The following is a 13,665-nucleotide window of genomic DNA, read 5'->3' on the forward strand; positions in this document are numbered from 1 at the left end:
AAAGGCAGGTTTAGAGGTCATGTCTAGCACAGACCATCACCAACATTGCCCCTCTCTTTCTCAAGAGTAAGGACAATGCTGCTGCTGAGGCAGGAATCAAGTTACATAAAGAGACCTCAGAAATCAATGGGATGGTTTTTTGGGTACATTGACCGGTTTAGCGCCTCTGTTCATTCGTCAAACATTTATTAAGCACCTGCTACGTGCAAAACACTGTTAACAGTGCACTACTGTGCACGCTCATTCTCAGAACAACAATCCTGCGATTCCTGGAGAGGGATGGTAGAAGAGGAGTGCTGCCTTGTTAACGAGGTTCTCCCAACTTCTTTTTTCCCTCGGGAATTGTTCTCTTTAATGTGGCACCAGCGGCAACCTTCATTCTTAGGTCGCACAAATCTGAGAAGGAAGAGAAAAACATTGCACGCAGGGCGAGACTTATATCTGGGAAGATGCGTCAGGAGCTTGGGAGCACTTGGGATTCAGTCCCCTAAGGTGGTTCATGTACAGGCTGGTATTCTAAGTGGAGAACAGATAATAGAATTTGCAGAGCCAGGAGCTCTGACTCCTGTGGCTGGGCTGACCTTAGGCTCCAGCCCGCAACCCCAGTAGGTTTCTGTGCAAAAATCTTTTGAGATGAATGCATACATTGTCTTCTAACAATGCATTCGTGACAGCTGTCTATCCAATCGGTCCGCCTCCGTTCAGAGCAGTTCGTGCCACAGAAGCATCTCCTGCGCTATAGTTATGCAACCTCACTCGCAGCGGGAGTTATTTCCTCCGTTCTGGCTGCGCCAGATTCATGTAACACGCCTACCCTGGGCTTCAATGGAAGTCGTTCTCCATTAACAATCACTCCAGCTTTCCGAGATGAATGCCCTGATAGCATACCCCTTGCGCAGTAAGAATCCAGGCAGCGAGGCGAGGTGTTAAAACACACATACATTCTCATATTCTCTCTCTCTCTCTCTCTCACACACACACACACACACACACACATACACTTCGTGCATGCAGCTAGGGGACTGCAGCAGTGCAACCAGGGGGACAGCAGGAGGAGCTCTCTTTGCAGTCCCTGCTTCTAACCCCCACTAACTAAAAATGAACTCATGCCAGTTCCATTCTTTGCTCTGCAAGGAAAACACACACACACACACACACACACACACACGGCAGAAGAGAGTAGCCTCCAGATTTCCCCTCTGAGCACACTGTCTTTCTAGCCTCTTCGTTCAAGCAACCCGGATATTCCAAGCAGAGTAACGGGGAGTAACGCGCCACAACAATGCAACCTCCCTAGCAGCTCCCCTCGCAGCTCCCACCCCCGCCCCCTTTCGCGGCGTGCCAAGAGTTTGGAGCGCGCGCACGCACACCGAGCACGGTGCAGGGAGGATATCCCTCCGCCTCCCTCCCCCCTTTCTCCGCTAAGTGGCTCGACAACGATTTGGGAAATGAAGGGAGGAGGGAACTACTTTCCTGAAACTTGCTATGCTGCACATGACTTCGAGTTGCAGTGATTCGCCCGGAGGCCGCGGCTTTTAGTCCTACCCACGCACCCTCACAGCCTGGGCATCCCGCTCGGCAGCCCCACCCCGCGCCCGCTCTGGCCTCCGGGGAAAGCGGGCGGCCGGGAGAAGTCGCGAGGGACTACTTCGCCTCCTTCTCTCGCGGGCGCCCCCGGTTCGGGCAGCGGCGGCGGCGGCGGAAGGAGCGGGCGGCGTGAGCGCTTCCGCCGCCCCCCTCGCGGCTCCCCTCTCTCGGGCGTGAGGAGCTGGCCCGCTGAGCTGCTGGTGGGCACTGGCTGGCGGGGAACCTGCGGCTGCTCTTGTCCTCTCCCGCCGCTTCTCGGGATCCTGCCCCCCGGACCCGGGCCCGCCCGCTCTTCTCCGGTCGGGTGGGAACGATCGGTTTGCCTGCCCCTCGCCTCACACGCTCCCCGCCGCCCCCTCCACCCCCCTGAGGAGGAGTCCCGGCTGGAGCGTGTCTGGAGGAATCCGCCGCCGCGGGGCCCCTAGCCCTGCTCTGCCCGCGCCTGAGGACCGACCCAGACGCCGCCGGGGGTTGAGGGGCAGCCGGCGGCGAGGCGGGAGATGGTGGGGTGGGCTCCGGCAGGACCGCGCCGCCGCTGCCCGGAGCCTGGGCTCGGCACCCCCCCGCCGGCCCCCACCGAGCGGAGCTCTGCTTCCTCCTCGCCGCATCCCTGAGGGAAGCGCCGCCTCTGCTCCCGGGTTCTCCGCCCGCCGACTCCTTCCTGGCCGGACCCCGCTGCGCTCCACCCCAGTGGCTGGAGGAGCAGCTCTCCAGTCAGCCTTTGCAGCCCCTCTCTTTTTCCCTTTCCACCGGGCCTCCTCGGATCCCTTGGCTGGGCACTGAGGCGGGGGAAGAGGCTGGGGTCGCCACGGCGGAGGTTGCTGCCGCCACCCCCCTGCGGGGGTGGCCGGGGTTCCCGGCTGGGGGGGTACCGTTCTGGGTGAGGCATCCACCATGGTGAGGCCCCTGTGCCGCTGCCCCCGCGCCCCCCCGGCCGCCGCTGCCTCCTGCCCCTCGGTGCTGCTGTTGCTCCCCCGCCTGCTGTTGCTCCTCCATCTCCAGATCGGATCACGGTGAGGGAAAGATGAGCGAGGAGACGGCGACTTCTGACAACGAGTAAGCGCCTCATTGATCTCGATTGCTAATCCCCCTCCCCCTATCCGCCCTCGGCTCTCCCCCAGACCCATCCGAAACTTGGGTGCCGGAAAGCTTGCGACCCTGGAGAGTTCAGTGCATCTTCTGGAGATAGCTGATTTCTTTAGCCATTTTTAGTGGCAGCACCCCTCCCCATCCTCCCACATTGAGTTGCTTTCTTTTGGGGTAGGGGATTAAGTGTTGGGAGAGGATGGCAATTGTACGTCTATGAGAGGGAATAATGTGGATGGATGGAAGTGGAGTAGAAACTACCCCTTTGCCTGTTAGACCCCTGTCCCGTCCTTTTTCACTCACATACCAGTCACCATACCTTCAGTATCCATCCTACTTCCTTTATAGCTGTTTCACTTGGAAACTAATGTGTGGGAGCACCTCCTGCAGCAAACTGCTCTTGAATCTTAATTCGATGAGTCAGTGACTCTTAAATACCGATTAAGCCTTCACCCTCTCCCCCCTCCCCCTTTTAAACTTATGACCTGTAAGATTCTTGTAAAAAATAGGGTTAGGGAAACATTTTTAGAATTTAATAGGATTAAGGACACCTGGAGTGTGGGCGATGTTGAGCTAGAGTTTACCTTTGTGAATATTGGACGTGTCTTCAGGAACGGAGAAGAATTTTGAATGCTAATTTTTACCTTTCAGCTATGTGAAAACACATGATTTGCGTTGATGTAACCGAATTTACATTGCTGAATATGTTGGTGATTTCATTAACTTTTAGAGCATTCCGGTTTAAGTTTTAGCTTATTTGGGCTTTCTCCTTGCTTTCCAAACGAAGTACTTCGTCTTTTAAATGTTTTGCTTTAACGTGACAGCTGCGTGGAGAAATAATGGTTGGCAACACTTTTCTATTGAGAAGGGATTTAATTCCAAGCAGAATATTAGCATCCGTTTTCTTGTAATTAAGTTCAACTTTTGTTTATCTTCGGAGGGTTGGAAAGAGTTAAGTGAGTTAGGACTTAGTCATTTGGATGCATTCCTTTAAATACAGTGCATTACTAAAGTCAGACCTTTTGGAAATAACTTTATAAAGTCTATACCGAGTCCTGTTTAACGTAAAATAGCTAGAGAAAGGCCAAACAACATTTCCTCCTCCCTTACTCCCTCCCCACCCCAAAACACACGCTTCTGCTGAGCGGGTGTAGAAGGAGGTACATTGCTGCAGTGTCAGTGCAGTGTAGAAGCAGAAGTGGCAGCCATGTTCTGTCTCTTTTTGTGAATCGCCCTCATTTGCATAGCACACTCTTCATTCATAAAAAAAATAATTAAACATCCATCACCTTGGACATCTTGAAAGGATTTCCCAAGAAAAAAAATTCGCGGCTTATTTGTCTGTGTGTAGATTTTTGAGTTCAGAAGGTAAGAAGAATGTGAAATTTTAGGTTAAATTTAAAAACATACGCACACACAAACAACTACCCCTGTTCTGAGAATGTTGACACAGTTATGTGGGAAATATCAGTTCGGGGAGGTGCTGGGATCACGTGATCGCCTCCATTCATAAAATACCTGGCTGTCCATTCACAGTGCAGTACAGTGTCTCCCTGCCTTCTGCAGATTAGACCTACTTTGAGGGAGATCAAGAAGTCTATCTCAGATAATGGTTATTTAGGAGAAGAACTGCTAAAAATGCTGAACCGAATGACGGTAACTTTTATTGGTATCTTTCAAACAGTTTGGATTAAAAATGTTAAGTTTTCTTTTAGAGATGGGAAAAGACTTCTTACCAGTTTAATTTTTTTCTTAAAGCAGTGAATATCTCCTTGTTTCCTTCTGGTTGCAGCTAATAAAAAAAGCAGATGATGGAATGTGAATTAACAGAAGTAAAATATATTTTTTCTAAATGGCCATTTTTTAAATACTTGCCATAAATAAATTGAGACAACAGGTTTTTTTGTATAGTGATAGTGCGTTCCACTGCTATTACAGTAAACTGAGAAAATACTCCCAGTGATTTAATCCCCAAGATGTTGATATTTGAAACACCGATGGCAATCTTCAGTGAGAGGATTGCTTTAAATATTTTTTTTTTCATCTAAATGTACTTAGTATGGGACAACTTGGAAATTATCTCACTCACCCAGACTTTTAAAATCGTTTTTTCACAAATTTATCCTGCTTTATTAATAAATTATTCCCTAGGAGCTTTGTAATACTTTTTAAGTTTGGGCAGGGCGATAATAATATTTAGCATAATATTTTGGTAAACTCTTCATGGGAACAAAATCTTGGGGGTTTTACTTTAAAAAACTCTATTATATTAGAAAATAATGTGTTCATCTGATAATCAGTTTTACTAGAGCCAGCATTGTTTGCTTGTGCATTAGATAAACCACAGAGTGAACTTATTTGGAATGTAGCTTTTAATATAGTAATTTATGTCTCATCTTTAATAGGTGAACCGTTTTGAAATGGAAATTTATTATTTATAGTCATATATTATGAAGAAAGATACGTATCATGGCAGAAACCATTAAGGCCTTAGCACAGTTTAAAACTGCCCCGTAACATGGATTTTATTTGGGCCTTACATTTTTTTCCCTTTTCTCTTTTTTAAAGCCATTGCTCATAGGGATTTAATTACAGTAGGGACTATTTTTAACATTCTTTAGTTTCTTTTTCACCTGATTTCAACCTTCAAGAAAAGTGAAAATCACCAGTTTCCTGGGAAACCATTAACCCTTTCTAGATAGCCATTGTGGTAAAATCCAGTAGGGCCTCATTCTGAAATCCTCGAGTACATGCTCTATTATTTGAAATTAAAGTTTTATGTAGAGAAATGGATAACTCCTAGGCTGACTGTGAGAATATATTTAATCAAGAATCAGTGGGGGATCTGTTATGTGTAGGGCTTTGCTTTAATGCCAAACCAAGTAAGGAAGAAATAAATTAGAATAAAGCATTTCTTAGATTGTTTCACATTTATGTTTAAAAATCTTACTTTTCAAAAATAGTAAACGTACTCTAGAGCAAAAGAATTTGTGTTATAAATAGTAGAGGAAATAGCCACATACATGTTTGTTTTGTAGGTAATTTGCAGAGACTGTTTAATACTCCAGTCAAATGTTTCCGATAGATATAACTGTACCATATTTTACATTATTGAATTAGCCTTCTAAATAGAGTTTTAAACATTTAAAGGCATATTATATAATACTTAAGAGTCTTTGTCCTTTGGTATTGAGTGTATATAGCACTGCATGTCCTTTTGTCAATTTGGCCAAAACATTTGGAGAAGTGAAGTAGCTGAAATAATAAGCATTTGGCTTATTAGGTTCACGTTAGCCAGAAACACTTCCTGTGTCAGTATTAGGCTTTCTAATAGCAAGTTGGGATTATATTAGATTTTGGAATTAGGTTAACTAGAATTAGACCATGTATGATAAACGTACTATGTTGTAATCTGAGTTTGAACCGTTTTTCCGTAAATAGAAAGCAAATTTTTATGGTTATATCATTTAGTGCCTCATAAAAAATATACCCAGTGGTGAGTTATTTTTGATAAGTGTAAATAAACATATGTTCACCCCATACATTTTACGTATGTATATGTATGTACACACACACATATATATATATATATAAAATTGGAAAGCATTCTAGAAATAAATGGAAGCACTGGAAAGCTGTGTAATATTAAGCCATCTAATGTTTGTTTATATAGATGTGGTGTATACATAATATAAAAATTTGTTTATTATTCAGTTGGCCTATGTAAAAATCAGCTAAATGACTGCATACTTGCTTCAACTTAATTTCCCTCTGCTTTCTCACTTAAAACTTTATGATCCTGAATTATATATTTTAAACACATTATGATACCATACCTAGAATTCCTCTCCTTACAAACTTTTGTAAATTCGTCATTTTTCCCCAAAAGACCTTCTCTCTTCCCCTCTTTCAACACTCTGTCCCTCTGTGTTGCCTCTGTACTTCGTACATATATTAGTTTTAAAATCATATAATATTGTGATTATTTACTTATTTCTATGACCACTATTCTGTAATTCCCTACTTTGGTTTGTATGCCTAGCACAGTGCTTGATGGCAAATGCTCTACAAATGTGGTTGAATTAATGGAGCCTCATAGCCTCATTACCTCATTTTTTTTGTTTTCTCTGAATTTATGCATTTGAGATCATTAGCTGTATTAGAAAAAAAGGCCGAAAAAGAGTATGGGAAAAGTAAATTATTACCCGTTTAAGAAGGCTTACCTTTTTTTTTAAGAAAAGACAAAAATTGGCCTCATTTTTGACATGTTTTGTTTCTGCAAGTTTGAGAAATAACTTAGATCAGGCTTAAAAACTGTCCTAAAATGCTGTTGGGATGTTTGGATGTGCTTGGCCTCTGAGTTATGTGGTGTATTTGAAGACCCGTGTTATATCCACAAGAAGGTAGACATTTGTGTGTCTGTCTTTTTTGGCATAGGAAGCTCAAAATTTAGGAATATGTATCTCCAGCTGTTTATCAGTTTTAAGTTCTTTAAATTGCTCTCCCTTTCCCCCATGGTTCCACATTAGTGCCAAGGGTGAGGAACTGACTAGGGATAAAGAAGTGAAATTGATCAGGAAAGGGTAAACAGCAGCAGATTCCATGATTTTATACTGCAGCTGTTGGTGACTGAGAACTGCCTAAGGGGAAAGTGTAACAATTTAGCCTTTTCTCTGGTGTTGTATAACTTGAACTTGACTAGTCTTACCCAGTTTGGGGAAATGATTGGTAAAGACAAGCCTGCTTTTCTTCTCCATCTTTCAGTAGGAACAGGAACGACATTAAAAATGCCAATTTAAGAAATGCTTCACCCCATGTAAGAGTAGTAGTTTATTTCAGATAATGTACAAAATGATCTCTAAAGTGAATAATAATTTATTTGCAATTCTGCCATTAAATAACAGCTGTTAAAATTTTGGTCTACATGGAAACCTTTCTTATGATGTTGGTGATGAAACGTATTCATTTATTAGATTTTTACTGTATGCCAAGCACTGTTCAAAGCATTATGTAGTTTATATATATACATGTGTTTCTTCTCAGTGGAATGGAATTGCACAGTGGGTACAATTGTAGCTTAATGTGAATATTTTCTTAAGTCGTTAAATATTCTAGAATATAATTTTTAGTGGCTACATTATGTTCAGTGTATGATATACATTAGTTTTAATCAGTCTCCTATTGTTGGATATTTTAGTTATTTTTAAACAATGTTGCATACCATCCTGAGTTCTGTCTCCATCCAGATCTCTTACTTTTCCCTTGAGATAGTCTAAGAATGGAGTTAAAAGAGAGGAAAATATTTAATTTTATTCTTTCTGTTAAATTGCCCTCTAGAAAAGAAGTATTTAGTATATGAGAGTGCTTAAACTTTGAAATGTCTGTACAGTTGTCTGAATTTTTCTTTGCCAATTTTGAAGGTAGAAAATGAAGTCTTATTTTTTAAATGCTTTATGGTAAAATAAAATTGATTTAAAAACTTATTAGGTTGTTTTGCGATAACTAGAATGTTTTTAAATGCTATATTATAAATAGAATTTAAGTGCTCATGTAAAAGCCATTTGTACATCATTTATTTAACTCTTACCATCTTCTGTGCAGTATGGTATAGTCTAAAGAACACTGGACTTGAAATTGGGAGATGGATTTCTTTTGTAGCTATTTTTAATTTATTCTCTAATCCTGGGTTCTGTAGGCCTCAGTTTGCTGATTTATAAATTAAAGAATTTGGACTAAGCATCATATGCGCCCTTCCTTTGTTGATGGTGTATGATTTAGACTTTGTTAATTTTATTATATTGTTATTTTTGACATACTTAAACAAAAGACTTCAGAGTAGAAGTGGTAGGAAGATGAGGTAAAAGCATGCATTTTGAACAATTAAGATACAAAATTTGGAAACAATTGGTATATTAATAGTCTTTTAAGAGTTACGTTGGGCTTAATAGCCATGTATCTTTGATGACACAAAATTTTGTACTACTCAATTTTGTTTTTTATTTATTTATTTATTTTAAAGAGGCAGGGTCTTGCAGTGTTGTCCAGGCTGGAGGGCAGTACAGTGGTATGATCATAGCTCACTGCAGCCTTGAACTCCTGGGTTCAAGTGATCTCCCACCTGTGCCTCTTAAGTAGCTAGGACGACAGGTGCGCCACCACACCTGGCTAATTTTAAAATTTTTTGTGGTGATCGGGTCCTGCCCAGGCTGGTCTCAAATTCCTTGGCTCAAGTGATCCTCTTGCCTTGGCCTCCCAAAGGGCTGGGATTACTGGCACGAGCCACCATGCACAGCCCTCATTTTAAAAAAGAGAAAAAAAGTATGGCCTCCATCTGTGGATGAATAAGTAAACAAAGGCTACTGGGCTTAAACACCAACTTGATTAGTTCTACAAGGAATATGCTAACAAGATACCAGTCTTTATGCTTTACTTACAGAAGTAAGTTTTTTACTAGGTCACTTATACAAATCAATAATGTAACACTAGGGGATAACTGTATATTAGTTTAAGAAGTTAACTCAGGTAATGAATTTTGTTATTCTTTAATGTTTAGATTTATGATAAGTATTATGTCATAGCTGCATCTCAGAATCCAGAACCAAAATTATTACATATCTGTGAGATTGTGTTTTTGCGATACTCAGAATGAAAAACAGTTCATTAATAATGGATTTCACGCTAAGGTATTATGTTGCTGTAGACAAAGCATTCTTAAAATTCAGAGTGTTTGCGGGCTTGAAGGAAAATGTGACGTTCTTACTAATCTCTACCTGAACATTCATAATTAAAGGAAATGTTAACAAGCTATGACAGTATTAGAGGTACTTGTGACAGCAAATGTGTTAGTTTTTATTGCTGCTTTAACAACGTACTACAAATTGGGTGGCTTAAAAAGCAACAACAAGTTTATTGTCTCACAATTACTAAAGGTCCAAAATCAAAGAGTTGGCAGGGCCATGTTCCCTCTAAAACCAGTAGGGGAATCCTTTCTTTTGTCTTCCTTGCTTCTGGTGGTTGTTGGGAACCTTTCACATTCCTGAGCTTGAAGCTGCATAATTCCATGTCTTCATCATCACATGGCAGTGTTCTCCCTGTGTGTTTCTATCTTCATTTGAGTGATACCAGTCATTGGATTAGGAGCCTACCCTACTGCAGTATGACCTCATCTTAACTAATAAGGTCATGGGGCTAGGACTTCTACATGTATTTTGGGGGAGACACAGTTCAACCCATAACACCAATAGAAACTACGGATTTTTTTTTTCTTACAGCACAATTGCTGTTAGCTGTTACAGCTATCTTGAAATACCATTTATAGTCATCACTAATTTGAAATTATTGTAGTTATTAAAGCTATTGCTAGAGCATATATTTTAAAGTGTTAATAAAGAACCGCATTATTACCATATCAAAATGAAAAATATTTCAATAACTATGTCAATATAATTAATTTCTTTTGTAATACTGTGTATGTTGTTTTAGGCCCCTAATATTGTTCTGAGAAAGGGGTCATAAGCTTTACCAGGCTGCCAAAAACATCCATGACACAAAAGGTTAAAATCTTCTGCAATGGACAGAAGCCCAGAAGCCTGAACCCAAAGATAGAGATATAAAATAGGAAGAGTAAGAAACATGAGGATAAGATGAGTAACTCCAACATACAGCTAACAGTTCCAAAAGAAGAGAATAGAGGAGACGAAATATTACAAATAGTGGCTGCAAATTTTTAAGAACTAGCAAATCAAACCTCACTCAGCGAACTAGAATAAAACAAAGCCTCACAGTCAAATGGGGTTTATCTTGAGGATGGAAGAATGGATCAACATGAGAAAAGCAGTGCATTTTATCACATTTGAAGATTAATGGAGAGAAATGATACGATCTTAATAAATGCCAGAAATGTCATTTAATCTCTGCCCATAATAAAGTAAATGTTCATAAATATAGAGACAAATTATTTTTCTGCTCTCTAGAATTTTAGATTTTTAATTTTTCTGATTTAAAACGAGGGTGTGGGATTTACTCAACTTTGGGATTTTAGTCCAAGAGTTCTAGAATCATAACTGATTTTTTTTGTACTTCTGAATTAATATATCATTTCTGTTACTCAGATGTAGGATTGACTGGTGGAAATTGCCTTGTGTCTGAAATTTCTGAATTACCTTGCAAGGCATTTCTTTCTGTGTTTGGAGAGCAAAGAATAACCTTTAGTAAATTCAAGAGTAATTGGAATTAAATTTCAGTCTAATATCAGTTTAATAATTTTATGTCTAAATTTAATCTGTATAACAGGAGTTATAATTTGTTTTTGTTTTTGTTTTTAATTTATTTTTTAGACGGAGTCTTGCTCTGTCTCCCAGGCTGGAGTGCAGTGGCGCCATCTCGGCTCACTGCAAGCTCCGCCTCCCGGGTTCACGCCTTTCTAACAGGAGTTATAATTTGGATAAAGGCCATTATGAACTTGGAATGTGGAATGTAATTATTTTTCCCGGTAGTATTTACTGATACTATTGCATGTGATTAAACACATTTTGCTTGAGCTGTTCATGTGGTTAGGAATTACATTCACAAATACAGTGTTTTTTAATGACTTCTATATATTAGCATCCCGTGGCAGGATTGCCAAAAATTTAGATAAAATTTAGTGAGTTGTGTCTTTTCTGATGCCACTTTTTCAAAGTTACTGTAACTTTTACCACTTCAGAGTGTTTTATTCACTTCAGCACAGTCACCAAACTCTTTTTTTTTTTTTTTTTTTTTTACTGTTTTATTGTGTTATTTTTATACTGTGAGATTGGGGAGTTCTGGGGTTTCCCCCCTTAATATGTAAAAGCAGTATTAAACATTTCAGAATTTTAGTTGCTGGATTATATATATTGACTTTTTACACTTTCAGGATAGATTTGAACAGGGACCATTAGTAACTTTTTCCTAAAGAAATTCAGTTCAGTGGCATTTGAATGAGTGCTTACTAGGCACTTGACTTTTGCCTTAGCTTTGGAGATACAAAGATAATTAAAACTTTAAAATCGCTATCACAGTCCACAAGGGAAATAGATACTTCTGAAATGTGATGGGTGTTCTGGTTATAAAGTTCTTCAAGGCTCAAGGAGAAAGTGATTCTACCTGGGAGTTGGTGGCAGGATGGTGACTGTGTGAAGGAAGGCTTCAGGAAAGAAGTGGCATTTTAAGAGTCAGCCATGAATGAGAGCATGGAAAGGGGGAAGGGTATTCCAACCAGGAAGAGAGGGGGCAGAAGACAAGCACAGAAAGAAGAAAAAGTTGGAGGAAAGGCAATACCTTTTTGGATACAGTTGTTTGGAGGAGTTGTTAAGGAAAGTGTTGAGGGACCAGATTGTGAGTAGTGTAGATTTGTGCTTACCTGTATATCACCAACTGTGGGGCAAGGGATGGTGGCTAGGCCTAAAATGTGAGACACAATACGAGCATGGCAGAAGCCCCTGGAAATCAGTTTTTCTTGAAAAGTTGAATATTTATCTGACTGGTTAGTAATAAGAGGAATTTTGAACAGAGTTCCCATTAATTTTATAGATGAAACACTGAAGAGTTGAAAGAAAATTTGTTCTTTGAGCTACCTTCCCTCCTCACCACAACTATCTTTAGTCAGTAGGGATACTTAATGAGAGGCACCAGGTGAAGTTTTCATCATGCAGACAGTGGGGACTCAGTATTTTAAGTGAGGGAATGAGAATCCAATTTGTGTAAAGCAGGGCTTCTTAGGACAGTTGACTGGAGGGAGAAGAAAATGAACTTCAGTTGATGAGGAAGATGTAGTAAGACAACAAAACAGAGCTGGGAATAGAGCATTTGGAACTATTGGGGACTCATATGAGAAGAAATTCAAATGTCCAACGATTATTTGACTGAATGTGAAGGAAGGAGTAGGAAGGTTGTGGGATGACTTGAACATTTTAAATTTAGGCCGCTGTAATGCTTTTAAATGAAGGTGGGAATAGAGATGAACCCGGTTTTTTAAATGGGAAAATAACCCAGTTTTGATCTTTTTTAGTCTGGGTGCTTACTGGATGTCAAGGTAGAAAGTGTCCAACAAGGTGCTTTAACTATAGGTTGAGTTCTCAAAAAGGTTAAGAGGGTAGAGTTATAGTGACATCTTCAGCATATATAGTAGTTGAGGCCAGTGGAAAATTTCCCCTTGAGAATATTAAGTAATAATGGAAAGATGACAAGTGAGAAACAGCAGTGTTTTTAAGGGAGAGTAGAAGAAAGAAGAGACGCCAAAATACGGAAGTGGCTTAAGTGGTAGGAGAGCTCTGAGAGGAAAGTATTTTAGAAGCCAAGGGAAAAAGGAGTATTGAGAAAGCGTTAGATATCACAGAAAAATTAGATTGATGATTTCTAAGACAAGGATTTAACTGTTAGGATGTCATTGACCTTTGTGGGAGTAATAATAGGGACAGAAGTCAGGTTTTGCTATAGGTTGAGGGTGTCCAATCTTTTGGCTTCCCTGGTCTACTTTGGAAGAATTGTCTTGGGCCACCCATAAAATACACTAACACTAAAGGTAGCGGATGCGCTAAAAAAAACGAATCACAAAAAAAATCTCATAATGTTATAAGAAAGTGTACAAATTTGGGTTGGGCTGCATTCAAAGCCGTCCTGCCGCATGCAGCCCATGGGCCGCGGGTTGGATGAGCTTGCTGTAGATTAAAGAGAAAATAAGAAGTGCTGAAGCAGAGAAGTCATAGAGTAGATGCTAGTCATTTAGGGCGAAGTTAGTAGTTGAAGTTTATTTGTTGGCTCATGTCAGTAGTGGAGAAGAAGAGAAAGAAAGACTTAAGGAATGGCGTAATGGATGGAGCAAGGCCTAGGACAGTCTATCAAATTGTTTTACTGGTTGTCACACACTGTTAGATTTAATCTTTCTAAAGATCATGTGAGCTAAGTATCCATAGTTTACAGATGAGATAACTGAGACTCATGAAAGGTTTAGTAACTTGCCATGGCCACGCA

At 40.5% G+C, this 13,665-nt stretch overlaps 1 protein-coding gene across 3 annotated transcripts in view; it reads left to right on the top strand.

Moving 5' to 3' along the window:
* Nucleotides 1-1,878: 1,878 nt before the first annotated feature.
* The window catches only part of SPRED1 (sprouty related EVH1 domain containing 1), a 101,476-nt gene continuing 89,689 nt past the window's right edge, over nucleotides 1,879-13,665 (top strand). For 2 of the 3 annotated variants that reach the window (XM_063794713.1, XM_001138171.7), the window contains exon 1: nucleotides 1,879-2,643. In XM_063794713.1, coding sequence (XP_063650783.1) covers nucleotides 2,612-2,643 — 32 coding nt within the window. In that variant the 5' untranslated portion in view covers nucleotides 1,879-2,611. Of the gene's footprint in view, nucleotides 2,644-4,213; nucleotides 4,330-13,665 lie in introns of those variants that run through there. The other variant, XM_063794714.1, reaches the window with a different exon arrangement.

The sequence above is a fragment of the Pan troglodytes genome, chromosome 16 (assembly GCF_028858775.2).
Source record: "Pan troglodytes isolate AG18354 chromosome 16, NHGRI_mPanTro3-v2.0_pri, whole genome shotgun sequence".
Taxonomy (NCBI): Eukaryota; Metazoa; Chordata; class Mammalia; order Primates; family Hominidae; genus Pan; species Pan troglodytes.